Source organism: Periplaneta americana, chromosome 4 (assembly GCF_040183065.1).
Source record: "Periplaneta americana isolate PAMFEO1 chromosome 4, P.americana_PAMFEO1_priV1, whole genome shotgun sequence".
NCBI classification, from domain to species: Eukaryota; Metazoa; Arthropoda; class Insecta; order Blattodea; family Blattidae; genus Periplaneta; species Periplaneta americana.
Window position 1 is genome coordinate 183,833,158 of NC_091120.1, and position 20,022 is coordinate 183,853,179.

General features: G+C 34.9%; 1 protein-coding gene across 2 annotated transcripts in view; it reads right to left on the reverse strand.

The window, feature by feature from the left end:
* Positions 1-4,471: 4,471 nt before the first annotated feature.
* ZnT63C (zinc transporter 63C) overlaps positions 4,472-20,022 on the reverse strand; it is a 239,585-nt gene continuing 224,034 nt past the window's right edge. For both annotated transcript variants that reach the window (XM_069824501.1, XM_069824502.1), the window contains exon 10: positions 4,472-18,744. In XM_069824501.1, coding sequence (XP_069680602.1) covers positions 18,673-18,744 — 72 coding nt within the window. In that variant the 3' untranslated portion in view covers positions 4,472-18,672. The remainder of the gene's footprint in view (positions 18,745-20,022) is intronic.

Sequence of the window (20,022 nt, forward strand, 5' to 3'; positions counted from 1 at the left end):
GGTGTTTGAGAATAAGGTGCTTAGGAAAATATTTGGGGCTAAGCGGGATGAAGTTACAGGAGAATGGAGAAAGTTACACAACACAGAACTGCACGCATTGTATTCTTCACCTGACATAATTAGGAACATTAAATCCAGACGTTTGAGATGAGCAGGGCATGTAGCACGTATGGGCGAATCCAGAAATGCATATAGAGTGTTAGTTGGGAGACCGGAGGGAAAAAGACCTTTAGGGAGGCCGAGACGTAGATGGGAGGATAATATTAAAATGGATTTGAGGGAGGTGGGGTATGATGATAGAGACTGGATTAATCTTGCACAGGATAGGGACCGATGGCGGGCTTATGTGAGGGCGGCAATGAACCTTCGGGTTCCTTAAAAGCCATTTGTAAGTAAGTAGTAGGGATTTTCCTTCCCTACAGTCCATCGTAGGTCATTCACCAGCAACTGAAGTATCTGCTTCAGAAAGAAACCCCAAAGCCCCGCTACTTTAACAATGCTTGTCCTTGGTAGAGACAAGTTACCGGTATAGAAAATTAGCCCTACCGTAAATACTTGTATTTCAGTTGACTTTCAACACTTCTAATGTGCACTTGTATTTATACAGTATTTCAAGATGGGAAAGAAAAATAACAATTACACCGCGTCATATAAATTGAAAGTGATAAGTTTTGTGGAACAGTTCGGCAATCATGCAGCTCAGAACTCAGAACAGGACCTCTTATTTGAAAAATCCGCATATTTTACGCACCCCAATTTTTCAGTGGCCAAAGTTAATTAAAAAGTGCGCACATTACGCGAGCAAATACGGTATGTGTTTTGAAGTTGAGTTGTGTGTTGAGAATATCGTTGGAGTGTGTTTTCGTGTGTCTGTATATTTCATATTGTTCTAGTGTGTTGAGTTTCTGGCTTTTTGGTTGGACGTGCAGTATTTCCATGTCTGTGTTGATGTCTCTGTAGGTGTGGTTGGCATTTGTGATGTGTTCTGCATATGAGGCGTTCACAGCTAAAGTGGATCAAGTCACAAATTTTCATAAAGTAAGTTTAATTCATTTTCTGATTATCTGAAGTTGGATATTTTCCGAGTAGTAATGGATCAAATCTTAATTCCAAGCATTCGCCGGTAGGTGACACCAGTCACTTTTGGTTCAGATTATTTGTTCACGATGTTCTGAGTCATAGTGGATCAAGTCACCAAAGCGTTGCATCAATTAACATCACAATTGCTTATATTTTATAAATCTAGAATTTAAGAATGGAGCAATAAAATTATTGCTAGTGAAATTAGGTAATCCACTAGAGCAAGTTAACTTTAAGTCCTATTATCTCAAAACTACATCTCATGGACTTGATCCACTTTAGCTCTGAACACCTCATATGTGGAGGTGTTTTGTAATTTTGTTATGGCTGTGATGTGTTCTTTGTAACGTGTTTGAAATGATCTGCCTGTCTGTCCTATGTAGAAGTTGTTGCAGGTGTTACATTTGAGTATGTATACGCCTGTGTGGTTGTATTTATTTGTTTGTTTGTGTGTTGAGATGTTTTTGTAGAGTGTTATTTGTTCTGTATGCGATGTTGTAATTTAATTTCTTGAATGAGGTTGCAATTTTATGTGTGTTTTTGTTTTCATATGTTAGTATGATGTATTGTTTGTGTTGTATTCTTCTGTTTTTTGTGGTTATGTTTTGTCTTACGTATTATGTTTTCTATTATGTTGGGGTTGTATCCGTTTTCTTGTGCTATGTATTTGATTGTGTTTAGTTCTTCGTTGTAATCAAATACATAGCACAAGAAAACGGATACAACCCCAACATAATAGACAACATAATACATATGACAAAACATAACCACAAAAAACAGAAGAATACAACACAAACAATACATCATACTAACATATGAAAACAAAAACACACATAAAATTGCAACCTCATTCAAGAAATTAAATTACAACATCGCATACAGAACAAATAACACTCTACAAAAACATCTCAACACACAAACAAACAAATAAATACAACCACACAGGCGTATACATACTCAAATGTAACACCTGCAACAACTTCTACATAGGACAGACAGGCAGATCATTTCAAACACGTTACAAAGAACACATCACAGCCATAACAAAATTACAAAACACCTCCACATATGCAGAACACATCACAAATGCCAACCACACCTACAGAGACATCAACACAGACATGGAAATACTGCACATCCAACCAAAAAGCCAGAAACTCAACACACTAGAACAATATGAAATATACAGACACACGAAAACACATCCCAACGATATTCTCAACACACAACTCAACTTCAAAACACATACACTCTTCGACTCTACACTACGAACACACCCTCACAGGAATCAACAAGAGGCGCCAAGACCAACAACGACCAGTTCTGAAGATGACCCATAAATAGGTCGAAACATGTAAAGAAGGTACGTTAAAATTTAACACAAGAAAGTCTTATCATACATATTCCGAGTGATACAGTGTTAAAAGTTGTGTAATCAAGATGTTTAATTTTTACTTTCAATATTTGGGCAGTAAAGTTATGGTGGACATCCAGTTGACAGATTTAATTCATTATCTGCAAGTTTTCATCTTTCGAGTCCTCAGCTAAAGTAAGCACCAGCTACTTCTCACTTCACCAAACTTCCTTGCATTACAGAAGCTTCTGAATGATAAAACTGGAAAGAAAATAGCGAAAGTGGGAAGCAATTGGCCTTATATTGCGCACTTTAACTGAACCCAAAACAGACCACCACTAGAAATTATTTACATCCTTTGACGAATTTTAAAGAGGAAAACTTACAGAAAATTAAAATAACATTGTCTAAAATCTACGATCCTTACATAAATCTTCCTCGTATTTCAAATCTACACCATTTAAACTTAAAAAATACATTGAAAATCAATCAGTGCAAATATAAGTTAAGGAATAAAATTGTTTACATGATAAATATTATTATTATTATATATTCAAATTCATACTTATATCTGCTCTTTAGGGTACAAAATTATCTTAAATACTAAATATTATAGAATATTATAACAATGTATAGTAAACTCATTTTTATCTTATTTTTACTTCACAAACAGATACATTTTGTACTTCTGAAGGATCAAGGAGACTCATAAAAACCAGGAGTGTAGGAAAAAAATGTACAAAGGCACTTTTAAGAATTTTAAATAAAGTTTTAGCATTTTCCACGGAATAAGATGAACCTCACAATGCTGAACGCTTTCTGGTGGTCAGATTTCGATATATAATCGACAATTCAAAATTGTTCCCGTAGTTGTCAATATTAGTATATAGAAGTCACTTTTAAATTATTTTCACTGTCTTAGCTGAAAAGCATTTGGCAAGTCGTCATTCAAAAAGGGTTAAAATAAAATACATTTCACTTTAATGAACTGATGGCTGCATCAAGTGATTAATCCGTTAAAGTAAGTCATGTATGTTGGGAAAGGGGGGGGGGGAGGGAATATGATTACACAACTTAAAAGAGTCAAAAAGAGTAACAGTGAGACAAAATATTAACTTCAAATTTTTTGTAGTATCTAGTATTTCAAATTGCAGAAAATTATGAAAATATTAGCAAACTTCAAGGTAAAAGTGATTTTAGAAACAAGCTTTACACGAATACAAATAAAAACTTGGGGAGGGGGGGAAGAGGATAAATGCCAAATTCTGTTAAAATGTCAGAAAAATGAAACAAACTCAAGGATCCACAGTGCTTTTCTTGCTTATATATTTTCTTTTGTTTGCTTCTCTGGACTCTCAGGGGTTAGCCAGTGATTTATCAGCAACATGGTTTAGAATTTTTTCTGCACAACACGGCAAAAGAATCTCATTTGTGTAAAAACTGAATATTCATCGTCCCCCCCCCCCCCCAGGAATTTTCAAATATATTTTTGTTACTGAAATTTAAAAAAAAAGTCTTCTTTTTATTCTCCAAAAGTGTGGAATAAACAAGACGAAATAGGATTGCAAATATAAGACACAGCAACTGTTCTTAAACATGCCATGCTCAACATTATTTTACTTTGGAGAATTAGAGCTGAAATTTACAACTTACATATTTTTTTAAGTTATATTTTTCAAATTTGTATCATAAACTCACACAATTAACATGTGCTATCACTTCAAATTTGATCTTCATAGGCCAGAGATGTTTTCATTTATTAATTATTTTATTGTCTTTTGTATTGCCACATAATGCTCCTTGTGTTACAAACTTTATTTTATTGAACTGAAATTTGGTCAGTAGTTATTACAAACTTAGACAATTACGAATTGTCTCTGGGTTTTGTTGTGCGATTAATATATTTATAACAATTTTTTTAAATTTTTTATTTCACCAGGTTTTGGTTATTTTTGTAATTTTAACATGTGAAAAATTCACTAATACATAATTCACACACTCTCAGAGCAAATTTAATTAATCATATATTTATGATGAGCATAGTCTGAAAGTTTCAAGGTAATATGACAAAATTAGTGACGCAAGAAACATCATATACATAAAAAAAAAAAATGAAAGCCAAAAAAATAGCATCCTACAAACAACATAATTCTACATACTGAGAAAGAAAAAACATTGGAGTACTTTATTTTTAAGCATGAAAGTGAAAAATTCATAATTATGACGAAAATATCGAAATTTCAACCCTAATCCCCCTTCCAAGAAGTAGAATGTTTATGGAACTAACTATAAGCCAGATGTGTATACCAATTTACCGACAGCAGAATTTTGTATACAATTTACATTATCGGAATTTTACATTTTGTGTATTATTATTATTATTATTATTATTATTATTATTATTATTATTATTATGTTGTTGTGGTATATTCATTAATATTATACTATGTTCCAATATTCATGAATATCCTTGTAACATTTTTAAAACGTAATTTTTTCACAACCATCCAATTTTCAACAAATTTTAACTTCTGTTTAATTTTGTATATTTAAAAAATGCTTGTGTCATTATTACACTTACAAAAAAATAATTATATATTTAGTTAACAGTTATTTGTATATGATAGATAAGACACTTTACATAAGAAGAAAATACATGGAAACAATAAAATATATAGAAATAAATTTAATTAAACATAATAATGGAATATGGAACTCACCAAAGATGGAGAATGAAACAGGAATGATGAATACAGTATATCGAAGGAGGGGTAGGAGGACTATGCCTTATGTCGATGTAGATTTTGTTACTCTGACAGTGAAAAATCAGAGAAGGAAAACGATTATGAGTAAAAAATACTCAAATCTAAATATGTCATTCTTTTTAAAGTTCAAAAGGGGAGGGGGTTAAATCCGGTAATCCCACTCCTTGCGTCCTGACTGACAGAGTCATTACCCAGGATATGCCATAGAAGATTGGTCTATGCTACATCCGCGATGAGATGAGGTGATGATGGAGATTTGTTGGGATACCACAGGGGAATTGCAGCTCCAGAGTAAACCCCTGTGGGCTGTGTTACTTGGACTACGGGCTTGCCCAACAAGTCATAAGTCAGGGGTATGCCAGGAATCGAACCTGGCTCCACAAATTTATGAGTTCAGCACTTTAGACACTGGACTGTCGTGGTGGTTATAAAATAAAATAATAATAATAAAATAAATTAATCTGGGACCTTATTTGAAACATCATATAAAGAATCTTTCAATAAGAGTGTCACACTTTTAAAATAAAAAAATCGTATAAACGAAAGAGCGTTATTTATTTAATTATTGTTATAATGAAGCACACTTAATGCCATTATGTATGGAAGAGAACGTCAGTTAAATGGCCACCACGGTTCCGTTGGGTTGTGCACATATGGGTCTTCCAATTTTCAATAACAGACGAACATATACCAGGTTCAATTCCATGAATAACGCATGTGATATTGTTCTTTAGATCATTAACTGTTTCTGGCTTGTTGGGATAAACCCATTATTTAACATAACCCCATAAGAAGTAATTCAACGGCTTTAAATCACATGATCTCGGGTGCCAGTTGACATCACCACCACGCGAAATGATGAAGCCTCGAACTTCTCGACTATTTCGTGAGCAGTATGACATGTGACGCCAACTTGCTAAAACAGGACTTTTTGAGATCCATATCTTCCAATGGAGGCCAAAAATAATCCCTTATCAGACCACGGTATCTTACACACACTGTACACTTCATGTAACGCACGGAATGCTTGGCGAACAGATTACTTTTTTCAATAATAAATTTTAATGATTTCTACATGTTGTGGAATGGTGTAACGATTATTTGTCAACAACTGTAACCATATGAAAAATATGACTGATATAGCTTCATAAATACGGTAGCTGTTATATGTTAAAAGTAGGACACTCTTATTGGAAGACCCTATACTAAATTGGAATACAGTCGGTCTGAGTCCTTAAGGGACTGTAGCGCCAGGATTACTAATAATCTTTAAACATTTAAGAATAAAATAAAATAATACAAATCGAATTTTTTTTACATTTTCACTGACACTCACTTTTAACTCCAACTGAAAATCTGGTAAGAAAAACGAAGCTGAAACTCTGTGTAGCCTTTCTTCTCTCTGTTGAAAGGTCCACATAATATGAAGACTCCTCTCCTTACATTTTGGCTAATGGAAAAGGACAAAATTCCCACATAACTTTCAAAATACACACCAACCAGGAAGAGAATTTTAGAATGACCACAGAGGATGGACTGAAACTGCAACAATCTAGCCTATATATTACAATGATTGTTGTTATTGTTACTACTATTATCAATACTATCACTAACATTACTACTGACATAAACATGAACTATCTGTACAAGAGACTCCAAAGTACATTTTTTCAAGGAGGTTATTACTTATCAAGAAGTGTCAATGTACTACATGGACCAATTATTTCTTTTTCACTTCTGATTTTGAGTTCTCATATCCTTGATCATTCAGAGGCAACTTGCTATATTCATAAGTAGCAAATTCAAACACAATTTTTATAAAATTTTCTCATTTATTCAGTTTTTTTGGTAAAATATTCAAATTGCCTTTGGTTTTATTAACATTATGAGGAAAATTAAACAGGTCTCAAATTTTATTATTATTTTTTTTTGTAATATAATTCACTGTATATAAATCTACTTCAAATACTTTCAGAATTTTCAATATTGAAAATGGCGAGGGGATAAAGAATAATTGCCAATAAAAAAATAAATCCATTCATACACATATAAACCACACAGAAGTCCACAGAACTTATTTATATATTATGTTTCCCGTTATTAAAACCTAATTTTATTTATACTACAGACACTGAGATCAAAATTCACTTGTGAAATGCTTCAACTTTTAGTAGTCACTTTCTGTCCAGATTTCTTTAACATGTGATTATCTCTTCTCTTCTTCTGCTCTTCTTGAACTGTGATGAACTCTTCGAAATGTACACACACAGAATTTCTAACACATTTCCTTCACTGCTGATACAGGGCACTACTCAGTTGTATGCAATCATTTTTCAGTTTCTCAATTTTTCTTCGCTACTTTGATAAATTTTACGTCTTTATAATAAATGCAATGAAAAATATATATATTTTTTTCTTTGTAAGCGCTGAACACAGTTAATATTTCGAGTTAACAGTTCATTCTGAGTGTTTGAACCAAATGCACAACATTGCTCTGGAACATGCTCGAAAAGCCACACAAAAATGTCTGAACTGGATGTTCTATTGAGACCAAATTTGTTTACGATTCAATAGGAATTGCAAATTGCACAGTGGAACAATGCAGACGTAATCAGGAACTTAGAAGCTCTAAATGGGCAGAAAATGCATCTTCCAAACTCACATAAAAATTAGTACAGTACGTCTATCAGTTTTGTGTTGCACATAAACATCCCTATTTTATGCAAAGGGAAAAATTGGGACAGTGTCAGGTGTAGTTCCTGGATAGCTCATTCGGTAGAGCATTCATGTGCTAAGTGAAGGGTCCCGGGATCGATACCTGGCCCCGGAACAATTTTTCCCTTGAAATTATCCCTATTTTATGTTCGTATGTCTTAACTAAAAGGTTACCAGTACTTTGTTTACCAAGTCATTTGCAAAGAGACTGTCAAGACCAGTCTAACAGATACAAGGGGCAATCAGAAAATAATGCTTCCTACTTTTTTAAGTCTAAACGAGACATTCGGCTGGAGCAATAAACTAGCACCAGATATAATTAATAGTACTGTAGAGTCTCGTTAAACCGAACTAATTGGGACCAAGACCTATTAGGATTACAAGATTTCCGGATTAACCAAAATATTTCCTGTAATGCAATGCATGCTATTCACGAGCGCTGAGAGACGGTGGTGGGGTAGTGGGAGTACCCTGTTGGCTATTTTTAGAACCACAACCAACAGATTCACTTCGTTACAACAGAAAATGACTGATTTTATGAGTATGACAGATGTGTAAATAATAATATTGAAAATCGCACCTGAACGGGCATTTTTTAAACTATAGCTTATTTCTGTTCAGTGATCTCACTCTCTTTACACACATTTCGAAGTGAAAAGTCTCACGCTTTCGTCCACATAGTTCATACACACAACTGTCTTTCGGGTGGTGCAATCTCTTTTCAGCGCATAGTTTAGAGTAGACGCAAGAAGAGCTTGCCATGAAAAGCTGCGCGAACTTTCAGAAACGTTCGGGTGCACTCGACCTCACTTCGATTTGATTTGCATACTGTCGACAGTTCTCAGTCTTCTGCTGGCTTGATGTTTCGAGTGAGATTTATCACAGCGAATGTAACGTAACCTAAACCTTGTTGCAAAGTAACTAATAACATAACATTGTTGAAAATACAGAAGCACGATTTTTTTTACATATAACTAGGTGAGGTAATAACTGCCTCCCATTGGAGGTAGCCCAGAAGGACTCAGTATACTCTTCTACATGAATTTTGCAATATTAAATATTTACATAAATTTTGTAGAAAGAAAATTAAAATACATATATGAATAGAAAGTGAATAAAAAAAATTAAACAGAGTGAATATGATGACTCAGAATTTGGCAAGAGCGTTTCAAAACTGAAGTTATGATGTCAGCAGTAAGTGTCTGTGGTAGTTCAAAAGTCTTCCTGAAGCGTTCAAAGAACTTGGGAATCACACCACAAGCTCCAATAAGAAGACCAATCACCTCAATGTCTTCAAGCTGATGACTGAATGAAATGACAAGGATGTTATAAGAAATATGTAATTGTTCAAAATACAGAAACACGATTTTTTTACATATAAAATCACTGAATTAAATGACAAAGATGTTACAAGAAATATGTAATTGTTGAAAATACAGAAGCACGAATTTTTTTTACATACAAAATCACTGAATGAAATGACAAAGATGTTATAAGAAATATGTAATCATGTAATAATTGATATTTGATGTTGTAATAAAATACTAGCACTATGTGATTTTATTAAAATGTTCCCATAACTAGGGTACAATGGTCGGTTTATTTTAATCTGTATATACTCTTTATGGTATGAGTGGAGCCTGTTTTGTTTTTCATAAATTTATAAACGTTATTATTAGCACTTCCTAATTTAGAGCCAAATGAGGGGCATTGTTAAGAACATAGAATGTTATACAGAACTCTGTTATTTAACAAACACACTTTAAAATATATGAAACTCCTTATAACAGGGATGAAACACAGAATATGTAATGCATACGCTGACTTCTATCCGCTCTGCACAATACATTCCACGATACGAACAGCTCAAGACCGTGCTTTCGAATGCGCTCTGTAATCAGCATTAGGTGATTCATAGCAACCCTGTAACGAGCATTACGACACGAGGACAGAATATCGTTCTCTGTGCATCAGTCAAATGGGAAAGCTTTCTTTGCGCTTCCTCTACCATGGAAGCCATGGACTGCCAGGCACATCACTGTGTGTCTCTGGTCGAAATTAGCCTTCTCCCAGCTTCTCTCCACCATTGCTGCTGTTCCATAGAAAGCTGGCAGATGTGTAAATGAAGTACAGAAAAAACTAATTGTTGTAAGTACCCTTGAATGTGAAATTTTCATAATTTTTTAATGTAAAAGAAATTGAGTAAATTTATACATTTTTTCTTTTCGTTACTTTGTACTATTACAATAAATTGAGTTTTTTTTTCTTAAGCTAATTTTGTTCGGATTAACCAGATTTTCGGATTAGTGAAACTCTACTGTAATTATTCTTCTGAAATCTGGCTTCATATTTATACTGAAGGCTCTTTGGTGGACGGTCGTGATGGTGAGGGAATGTTGGTGTTTGGAAGGGTGCCTCGAAATTTGAAGGGAAGATGGAAGCCATATACAACTGTTAACTTAGTTCAAAGAATCAAGACATTTTCCAAACCTGTTATTTTTACTGATTTCAAAGTTGTTATCCAGGCAATAATCAATAATGCTTTACCTCAAACATCCAAATCATACCTATGGTTGTCCTGCAGTCCAATATTTTTCGTAGATGTTACAAGTATTCAGGAGAGACTTGAGTTAACTAGATGGTTTCTGTCCATAGCTTCATCTCTTCCACACAAACACAATTTGGTGATGAAATAATTTTGTCATATGCAGGTGTTTGGCCAAGCAGTCTTGTCCAGTTAGGAGATGGAAAGCTGCTACAGCAGAATTTCTTGGATTATCTGATATGAGATTGGAGTTGAGTAGAAACTGATCCCCTGCAAGATCTTTAGGTGATCCTTCATTTTATCCATAACCTTTGACCATACATACAAACATACATGTTCTACCCAAGGACAGGTCTTTCACTGCAAACCCAGCATTCTCCAATCTTTCCTATTTTCTGCCTTCCTCTTTGTCTCCGCATATGATCCACTTATCTTAATGTTGTCTATCATTTGATATCTTCTTCTTCCCCAAACTCTTATCCGTTCACCATTCCTTCCAGTGCATCCTTCAGTAGGCAATTTCTCCTCAACCAGTGACCTAACCAATTTCCTTTTCCTGATCAGTTTCAGCATTATTCTTTCTTCACCCACTCTTTCCAACACAGTTTCATTTCTTATTCTGTCTGTCCATTTCACATGCTCCATTCTTCTCCATATCCACATTTCAAATGCTTCTATTCGCTTCTCTTCAATTCAATGTCCATGTTTCTGCCTCATACAATGCCACACTTCTCACAATGCACTGCACTAGTCTCTTTCTTAGTTCTTTTTCCAGAGATCCGCAGAAGATGCTCCCTTTTTCTATTAAAAGCTTCCTTTGCCATTGCTGTCCTCCTTTTGACTTCCTGGCTGCAACTCATGTTAATGCTTATAGACACCCCAAGTATCTGAAGCTGTCCACTTGGTCCACTGCCTCATTTAGAATTCGCAAGTTTACCTTCTTTATTTTTCTTCCGACAATCTTGGTTTTCGTCTTGTTTGCATTTATCTTCATTCTATACTGCTCACAGTTGTCATTTAGCTCCAGTAGCATATCCCTTAGTATCATCTCCTCTTCTGCTAACAATGCCGTATCATCAACAAATCTTATGCACTTTATTCTTCTTCCTCCTACTTTTACCTCTCCCATGTTCTGAAAATAGTTCTTCACCAAATCCTCCAAGCAGATGTTGAACAGGGTAGATTATAAAGGGCATCCTTGTTGTTCTCCTCTCCCTATTTCACGTCCTTCAGACATTTCTCCTATCCTGACTTTGACTGTGTCTATACAGTAAATACAAATTTGATTTTAGAGAAATCAAAAGTTGGGTTATAATATGGTCTTATAGTTGGTAACAGCCTTTCTTAGCGAGTTGGTCTGCTGATTCTTTGCCTTCAATTCCACAGTGAACTGGAATCCATTGTAAAACTATTTTCTTATTAAGATTATGGAGCTGTTTAATTATGTAGGTATACTGAAACAAAACTTCCACTGATTACAGAAGTAAACTAACATACAACAACAATGATTTCCTGAAAAAAAAAAAATATATATATATATATATATATATATATATCAACAATGCAACATTAAAGTCCTGACAGTGTTGTCAAACTTTTTTTCTCTCATTTTTTGACATTTCGATTTCAAATTTTGTATATTTATACCCCTTATTAGGATTCAATTTTAGCTGATTTATGCAAAAGGACTTGAGCCACACTTAACCTCTACTTATGCCCTACTTACATCCAACTCAATTCAGCCAAAGCCACCATAATACCAAACCACATAGCATATGATTTTCACGTCTATTTTATTAAAAGGATTTTAAAGATGTGATTTCTAGGACTATAAGATTTCGAAATACACTGGGTATCAGTGGTTTATATGCTTCTTTTTTACCATACGGCATTACATACTTCATGTACAGGGATCGAAAAAAAATATATATATTTATAGTTGCGACACTGTTATTCCAGGCGTGACTCCTCCTCTTTGCTTACGTCTTAGGAAGTCAAGGCTCTATAAAATCTAGGTAGGTAGTATCGTTCGCCATTTTTGTTCTTTCATTGCTGATCTACCAGACGAGGGATCTATTTGCCACACCGTTAAACATTATCATGTCGTAGCTCCTATGATAATAAATCAAACACACTGTAATTCACCAAATAATTGAGCGGCAAATAATGTCCTCGTGTGCTTTCTGTGAACGCCAACGAAAGAGCCAAAATGGCGGGCGATTATATTAAGTATTTATCCAGCCTTAGGAAATGTGTAACGTCTTCATCAGCGAATCACAAGATGCACACGTTTAAATGTAGCCGACCAGCAACGTAATTTTGGCTGCCGGAAATTAGAGCGATGGGACTATAGAAGTGACTAGTTCATGAAGAAATTAAGGCTACGATAAGTCTTTCATCTGTAAGACATCCTTAAAAATTAAATTAAATAAAAAACAGAAGCTATTATGTTCTGATTGCCCTTCGTATTTAGACGTTCCTCTAGAATTAATATTTAAATTTGTTTAATATGAAGCTTGACAAAAAAACTTCTCAAGTAGAAATCATTTCTAAAATCTATACGTGAGAGCTGAAGTCACATAAGCCACAAAATAGTAACTTTAAAGAAAAGCTGAAAAACAAAATTTTTCTCTAATTTTTTTTATTTCATTCTTGTGTTTTAAGCAAGCAATAAGATGAACCAAGAGCCAAAACAGTGTAACGGGACTTGTATTTTCTCTCTTAAAAATATGAACTTGCTTTAATATGGCTTTAAAAAAGTGAGTTGGACTTGCATTTTTACAAACTTATTTCAGATCGAACAACCATTATGGACTTGCTGGGTGAAACTTCGATACATTGCCACATTACACAAGGGAGAAAAATGTTACAGTGAAATGCCAGTATAACGAACTCAAGGGGATACTGTAATTATTTTCGTTATAGTGAAATTTCGTTAAGCCGAAAATTGATTAAATCTGCCTACAAATTGTGTCCCATATTATGGAATAACAGACACTGTACCTGGGTTAGGTTATACTGTACATCCATATTATAATGCAACTTCAATAAGAATCGGTACCATAATGATAATTACGCACATTCTACCAGTTTGAGATGGGCATGTAGCATGTATGGGCAAAACCAGAAATGCATATAGAATGTTAGTTGGGAGGCCGGAGGGAAAAAGATCTTTGAGGAGACCGAGACATGGATGGGAGGATAATATTAAAATGGATTTGAGAGAAGTGGGATATGATGGTAGAGACTGGATTAATCTTGCTCAAGATAGAGGTCAATGGTGGGCTTATGTTAGGGTGGCAATGAACCTCCGGGTTCCTTAAAAGTCATGTAGGCTAAGTAAGTAAGCATGCATATTCGACAACTGAATAATTATTCTAGCCTAGCAAAAACTCATTTATTTTATTTTCTTTCGAATTTATTTTAAGTAATTTTTGAACTGCTTATTAAGCCTAATTTCGTTAAAATAACTTTTTTTGTAGTGAAATGAATTATTAATATGTTAAACTGAATAGTTCGTTACTTATGCATTCTTTAAACTGAACATTTTAACTTGTAAATTAATAGTAGGGGAGAGTCGGGTAGTATCGAACATCGGGTAATATCAGACAGTTTCATTCATCCACCACACGATGATAGTACCTGATTGACATGGTTACGTTTCTGTGATGTCGCATAGAGAAACGTACCCATGTCATTCAAATACTACCATCTGGTGGTAGATGAAAGAAATGCACTGTCCGATATTACCCGATGTCCGATACTACCCAGCTCTCCGCTAAATGGCTGGGACTAAAAAAATTATTTCGTTATTCTGAAAAATTCGTAATTTCAGCGTTCGTAAGAGTGGCATTTCACTGTACTTAAATCATTGAAAACAACTTCTAAATTGTAGCAAACTACTCTAAAGACACGATGTGATCACTGTAAAAGTTATAAATCTACCCAACCTGCACTAAATACCTTCCTTTCTTTTATATTTGCACGATCATTGATATTGTCTGACATTTTTGTACATAATAATGGCATAATCCAGTGGTACCACCATGATGTTCCACTAAGCAGGAAAGTGGGAGTTGTATATAGTAGGGCCTACTTATTATACAACAATGTATAGTTACCCAAAGAAAGAATGGGCCATTGGAATATTTTAAGTTCCAGATACAAGACACTGCACATGATCAGAGACTCTTAACACAGATATGCAAGATAATGTGTAACTGAGTTATTTAAATTCACTCTATTTGGTTTGTTGTTTGGACTTGTTACGAACTCACTTGAAAAATTGCAAGAAAACTGTTAATCTGTTGTAAATAATAGATAAATATTATAGAAATTTATTGTTTTGCAAGGGTCCTTTCATAAATAATGGCAACTATGTTATATCTTCCGAATAACTGAAAATGTGGTTAGTTCAGTACATACATTTGAAAATTCACTCTTAGGCCTGGTTTCTTCAACCTTTGTTAAATTATAACAGTGTGTTATTCCATTTTAACTGTAAACTTAACAGTTGAAGCATTTCTTCAACTACTGTTAGTAGTAACAGACTGTTAAAACCTATGTTAATTTAACTGCCCAATTTCATGCAGTTAAATCATTTAACTCTCTGTTAGCATAGAAGTATCCAATATGTCTGGTGCATTAGATGCTGAACTTATATATTTGGATTATTTAGAAAATGATATCCATGAATACATAAAAAGAGGGGATGATTTCTGTGATTTGACAGACCAGAAGTTCATAAAAGGTATAGGCTATTTTCTGCCAAGCCTCACTTTTCGCTTTCAACTTAGATCCGTTTATTTGCTTATTCTCATTAATTGGTTTATACTGCGAAATAATTTCTAGCAGAAGGTTTCTTTCGAACGAAGATAAATTAGTCCCACGATTTCTATTTGTTCCAGTGTTTTCCATTTCATAACAGCAATACCAATACGCCGCTCCACGCTATTGTGATAGTGTGATGCAAACGAGGAAAGAAGCAGAAATCAAACCTGAGAGAATAGAAAGACTTCTATCCTCTCTGAATCAAACAATGGAAACAAGCGAGAATCGCAATTGTCAGAGTTCAGAAAACAGAAGTGAGCCTATACTTGGTTATAGGTTATGGTTAAACTCTAGAATCTCTGGTCCTAACAGAGAGTTAACAAACAGAATGTTAAAATGTGAAATGTAAAGTTGAAGAAACGCAATATTTTTAACAGCAATTCATACTTTTAACTTACAGGTAATTAACGCTATGTTAGGTGCATTTTAACAAAGGTTGAAGAAACCGGGCCTCACCCTTATTACTATCACTTCCTCTCCCATTTTCACATCCTGACTCATCAATTAGTTTTTTCCTCATCACTAGTCTTCTATGCTTTTCCCATGCTCCTTGTGCCTCACATTCAAGTGCTTTCTTAGTGGACTTGCATTCCTCTTACTCTGCAGTTTAACGTTGCTTCCCTCTTCAAGTCAAGTCATCACTTCCTCGTTCGTCATCATGTGAGTCCTTAACCTTGCTACTATCTCCTGTTGCCTTGTGGTGCCCTTCGACTAACATCCAAAATACAAAGATTATACTTAATTTGCAGCATATAGGCTCCGTTTCTTCAACCTTTGTTAAATTATAACAGTGTGTTATTCCATTTTAACTGTAAACTTAACAGTTGAAGCATTTCTTCAACTACTGTTAGTACTAACAGGCTGTTAAAACCTATGTTAATTTAACTGCCCAATTTCATGCAGTTAAATCATTTAACTCTCTGTTAGCATAGAAGTATCCAATATGGCTGGTGCGTTAGATGCTGAACTTACATATCTGGATTATTTAGAAAATGATATCCATGAATGCATAAACAGAGGGGATGATTTCTGCGATTTGACAGAACAGAAGCTCATACAAAGGTATATGCTATTTTCTGCCAAGCCTCACTTTTCGATTTCAACTTAGATCCGTTTGTTTGTTTATTCTCATTAATTGGTTTATACTGCGAAATAATTTCCAGCAGAAGGTTTCTTTCGAACGAAGATAAATTAGTCCCAAGAGTTCTTTTTGTTCCAGTATTTTCCATTTCATAACAGCAATACCAATACACCGCTCCACGCTATTGTGATACAGACGAGGAAAGAAGCAGAAATCAAACCGGAGAGAATAGAAAGACTTCTATTCTCTCTGAATCAAACAACGGAAACAAGCGAGAATCGCAATTGTCAGAGTTCAGAAAACAGAAGTGAGCCTATACTTGGGTATAGGTTATGGTTAAACTCTAGAATCTCTGGTCCTAACAGAGTTAACAAACTGAATGTTAAAATGTGAAATGTAAAGTTGAAGAAACGCAATATTTTTAACAGCAATTCATACTTTTAACTTACAGGTAATTAACGCTATGTTAGGAGCATTTTAACAAAGGCTGAAGAAACCGGGCCTTATATTTGTAAATTTATTCCATCTCTCAGTTTCATTTGATCATGAAATAACGTAAATCAGACGTCAGTGTTGTGTGTGGCAGGATACCGAAGTTTCAAAGCCTTAAAGTGAGCTGGACTTATCTTACAAACTCGTTTATTATAATAACTATTTTGTACTTACTGCATTGTGGATCCCATGCATCACATTAAGAGCAGCTTGTGTGTCATAATCTCGTTAAAAAAAAAAAACTTACTTTAGTGAATTCAGCTCTCAGCTACAGAAGAAATACTACATACTATAATAATTTCATTATGCAGCTGAAATTAAAAAGAAAATTCGCAGTTTAATTCTAATAGCTACAGCCTTTGGTTCGCATGATCATCAAGTCATTAAAGAACATTTTTCATATGATAAAAAATTAAAACACATTTTTTAAATACAAAATCTTCATTCCTGTACCTTAAATAAAAGAAAATGAAAGTCATTTTGAAGATATTAACTCTTAAGTCGAGTTTCTGGACCTAGTGACGTGATTAGAAATATTAAAACACAGATAAAGAAATAAGTTTTCCTAGGATTCTAGTTCTTTATAATAAAATACCGGTACTAATTTTATTTCACATAAACTTTCACCATTCACTCAAAATTAGGCTCATATACAGATATTTCTCTTCAAATTCGCGGTTCTTATACTTCTCTTTTTACATTTAATACACAAACAATTTTCTGCATTAAATGGAAGCAATAAACAACGAGAGTAAATCTTGATTTAATTTAATAATAATAATAATTTTTTATGGCTAATATTTTGTGCACCAAAACTAAAATATTAGTGATGTTACTGAAATTCGCTAAAATATTAAAAGTGATCAGAAAATTTTAAAACTGGCTTACTGCTCTATTTAAAATATCTTTACAAATTAATATATATTTTCCTTTCAATAAATATCTCTCTAATTAATTAAGGTACAGTACACATTAAATTTACTAACTGAAACAAGTACACTGGATGACGTGCACAGCTTCCTGTTGATTTCCACGTGTAGTATATACTGTATTCTCCTGGAATACATGTCTTACAAAGTCTTCATCACTATGCACATAATAGTATACAATTCGAAACAGGTTTCATAAAAATTACTTGCACGTGATTGCCAAATGCTTTCTGTAAATCGATTAATGGACATATCTATGTATCTATTTGCTTTCTTTACAGTTTTTTTTTTTTCATAGCAACTAAATAAATAACAGCTTACTTGCTTTGCTTCAATTCCCTACTTTGCATAGAACACGATCTCATACAATTTTTTTATATTGTATTCTTTCCAACATACGAAGTCGAAACAATATGTAAGCATGGACAAATGCTTACAGACGTTGACGAAGTCTTCTTTAGAGGCAGCTGACAAAATCGCAGCATCTCTGTAAAATGCTCTGCTCAAATAATCACTTATATAAAAGATTACATTTCAATATACAATCTTTACTCTATACTTTTGATTTTCTGAGCTGTACAACAGTTACTCCACCCTTACACTGCAACATGGGCATTCTTGTTCGTCATGTCGTAAAAAAACTGCAGAACAAATCAGATCTGAACCACCTCATCCATTTCTGAAGCTGGAACGCTGCTGCGACACCTCTAATTCTGACCGCATCTTGTGGTTGGTTTGTTGGAAATGCAGTCTGATGCTCTTGTTCACGGTGTGCTCGGGTGAAACAAAGTGGACTAGAGAGAAGTAGGTTGCTCGCTGGCTCGTCATTATGCTACTCACTTGACAACTGGCAGCAGGGAGGGCGAGCTCGGAGACCAGCGTCAAACACACGACTCCTTGTTGACGGGGGGTGATGGGCAAGGCGCTGATGGACAGGGACAACTCCCATTACCCTGAAATGTACATTGCTTACTTATATGAAAGCATTAGGTTCGTTCCAACAACAGTCAGGAACCATCCGTAACCATCATGAGCATGCGCAGTACAGAAAAAGCGTTCCAACACAATTTGAACCAGTACTGAACCGGAAACATGTACTGCAGTTGGGCATTCCAACAAACTCTTGACACGGGTTCGGAATGGTTAGAAATAGTTCGCGGATTGAGGCATGTACGGAAGAGTGCGTGAGACGCGCATGCCAGGGACGGTTATTCAGATGAAGTGGGTGAAGTCCCACTTCTCCTATTTACGTGTAAAACACAATTTTATCTCGTATTAATAATTAATTCTACTGGGTGTTCATTTCAAAGTGTGTCATGACGTCACTGTTGTTGGGTCACCGATTTGAAGCGAGTTTCAGCTTATATGTTAGAGAAGGTACCTATTATTTAAGGCGTTCTTCAATCTGAACTTGAGAACGTGTACGGTATAACTTGAACGTCGTAGCAACAGATGGCGGTCTGTACGGTCTGTGTGCTACCATAACCTCTTTCGAACTGTGTTTTGCGCCGGCAAGTCGTACGCAGGGTATTTGTTATCATCGGTTGCGTAGGTAACATTCCACAACACAAATCAAATGCTCCGTGTCCATGTTGATCGTCGAAGTTAATGTCAACAAATACGTAAGTAATCGTCTTAACCCTCTCCCCATATCCCGACAGTATGTATTTCCAAACAGTTCACATTCCTGCCACTACCGGCGTTACCGTATGTATCGGTACGTACTCTTCAGAATGAACGCCGTACTTGCTAGGCAACTTCTTTGCCTCTTAGGGTATACACCTCTGCGGAAGTGTAGGAAGATTGAATTCTCTAGGCTCATCGGCTAGCCACATGACGGCATACAGCGAGCCATGACACATTTTGAACTGAACACCCAGTAGTTATTACCGATACCGTATTTCTAAAATAAAAAAAAAGTTTTCTTTTTAATCGTTATGAACAGTGTTTAGTTGTATAAATAGTACCTGTAACCGTCCACTGAATAGAATGTCAACTGTTACGAGCGCCGAGCGGTGTCTATTGGACCTCACAATACTGTAGAGGTGAAATTATTTGGGCTCCCATTCTCATACAGCACTTGGTTTCCATGGTAACGTGACATCACACACTAAAGAAAGATTGTATGAGTGAAGTGCGTTTCTGAGTCTTTCAGTTACGGAGAACTGTCAGACTTGTTGTAGGTGGAGTAACCAGTTAGCAGATTTAACGGTACTAATAATACAGAAGGG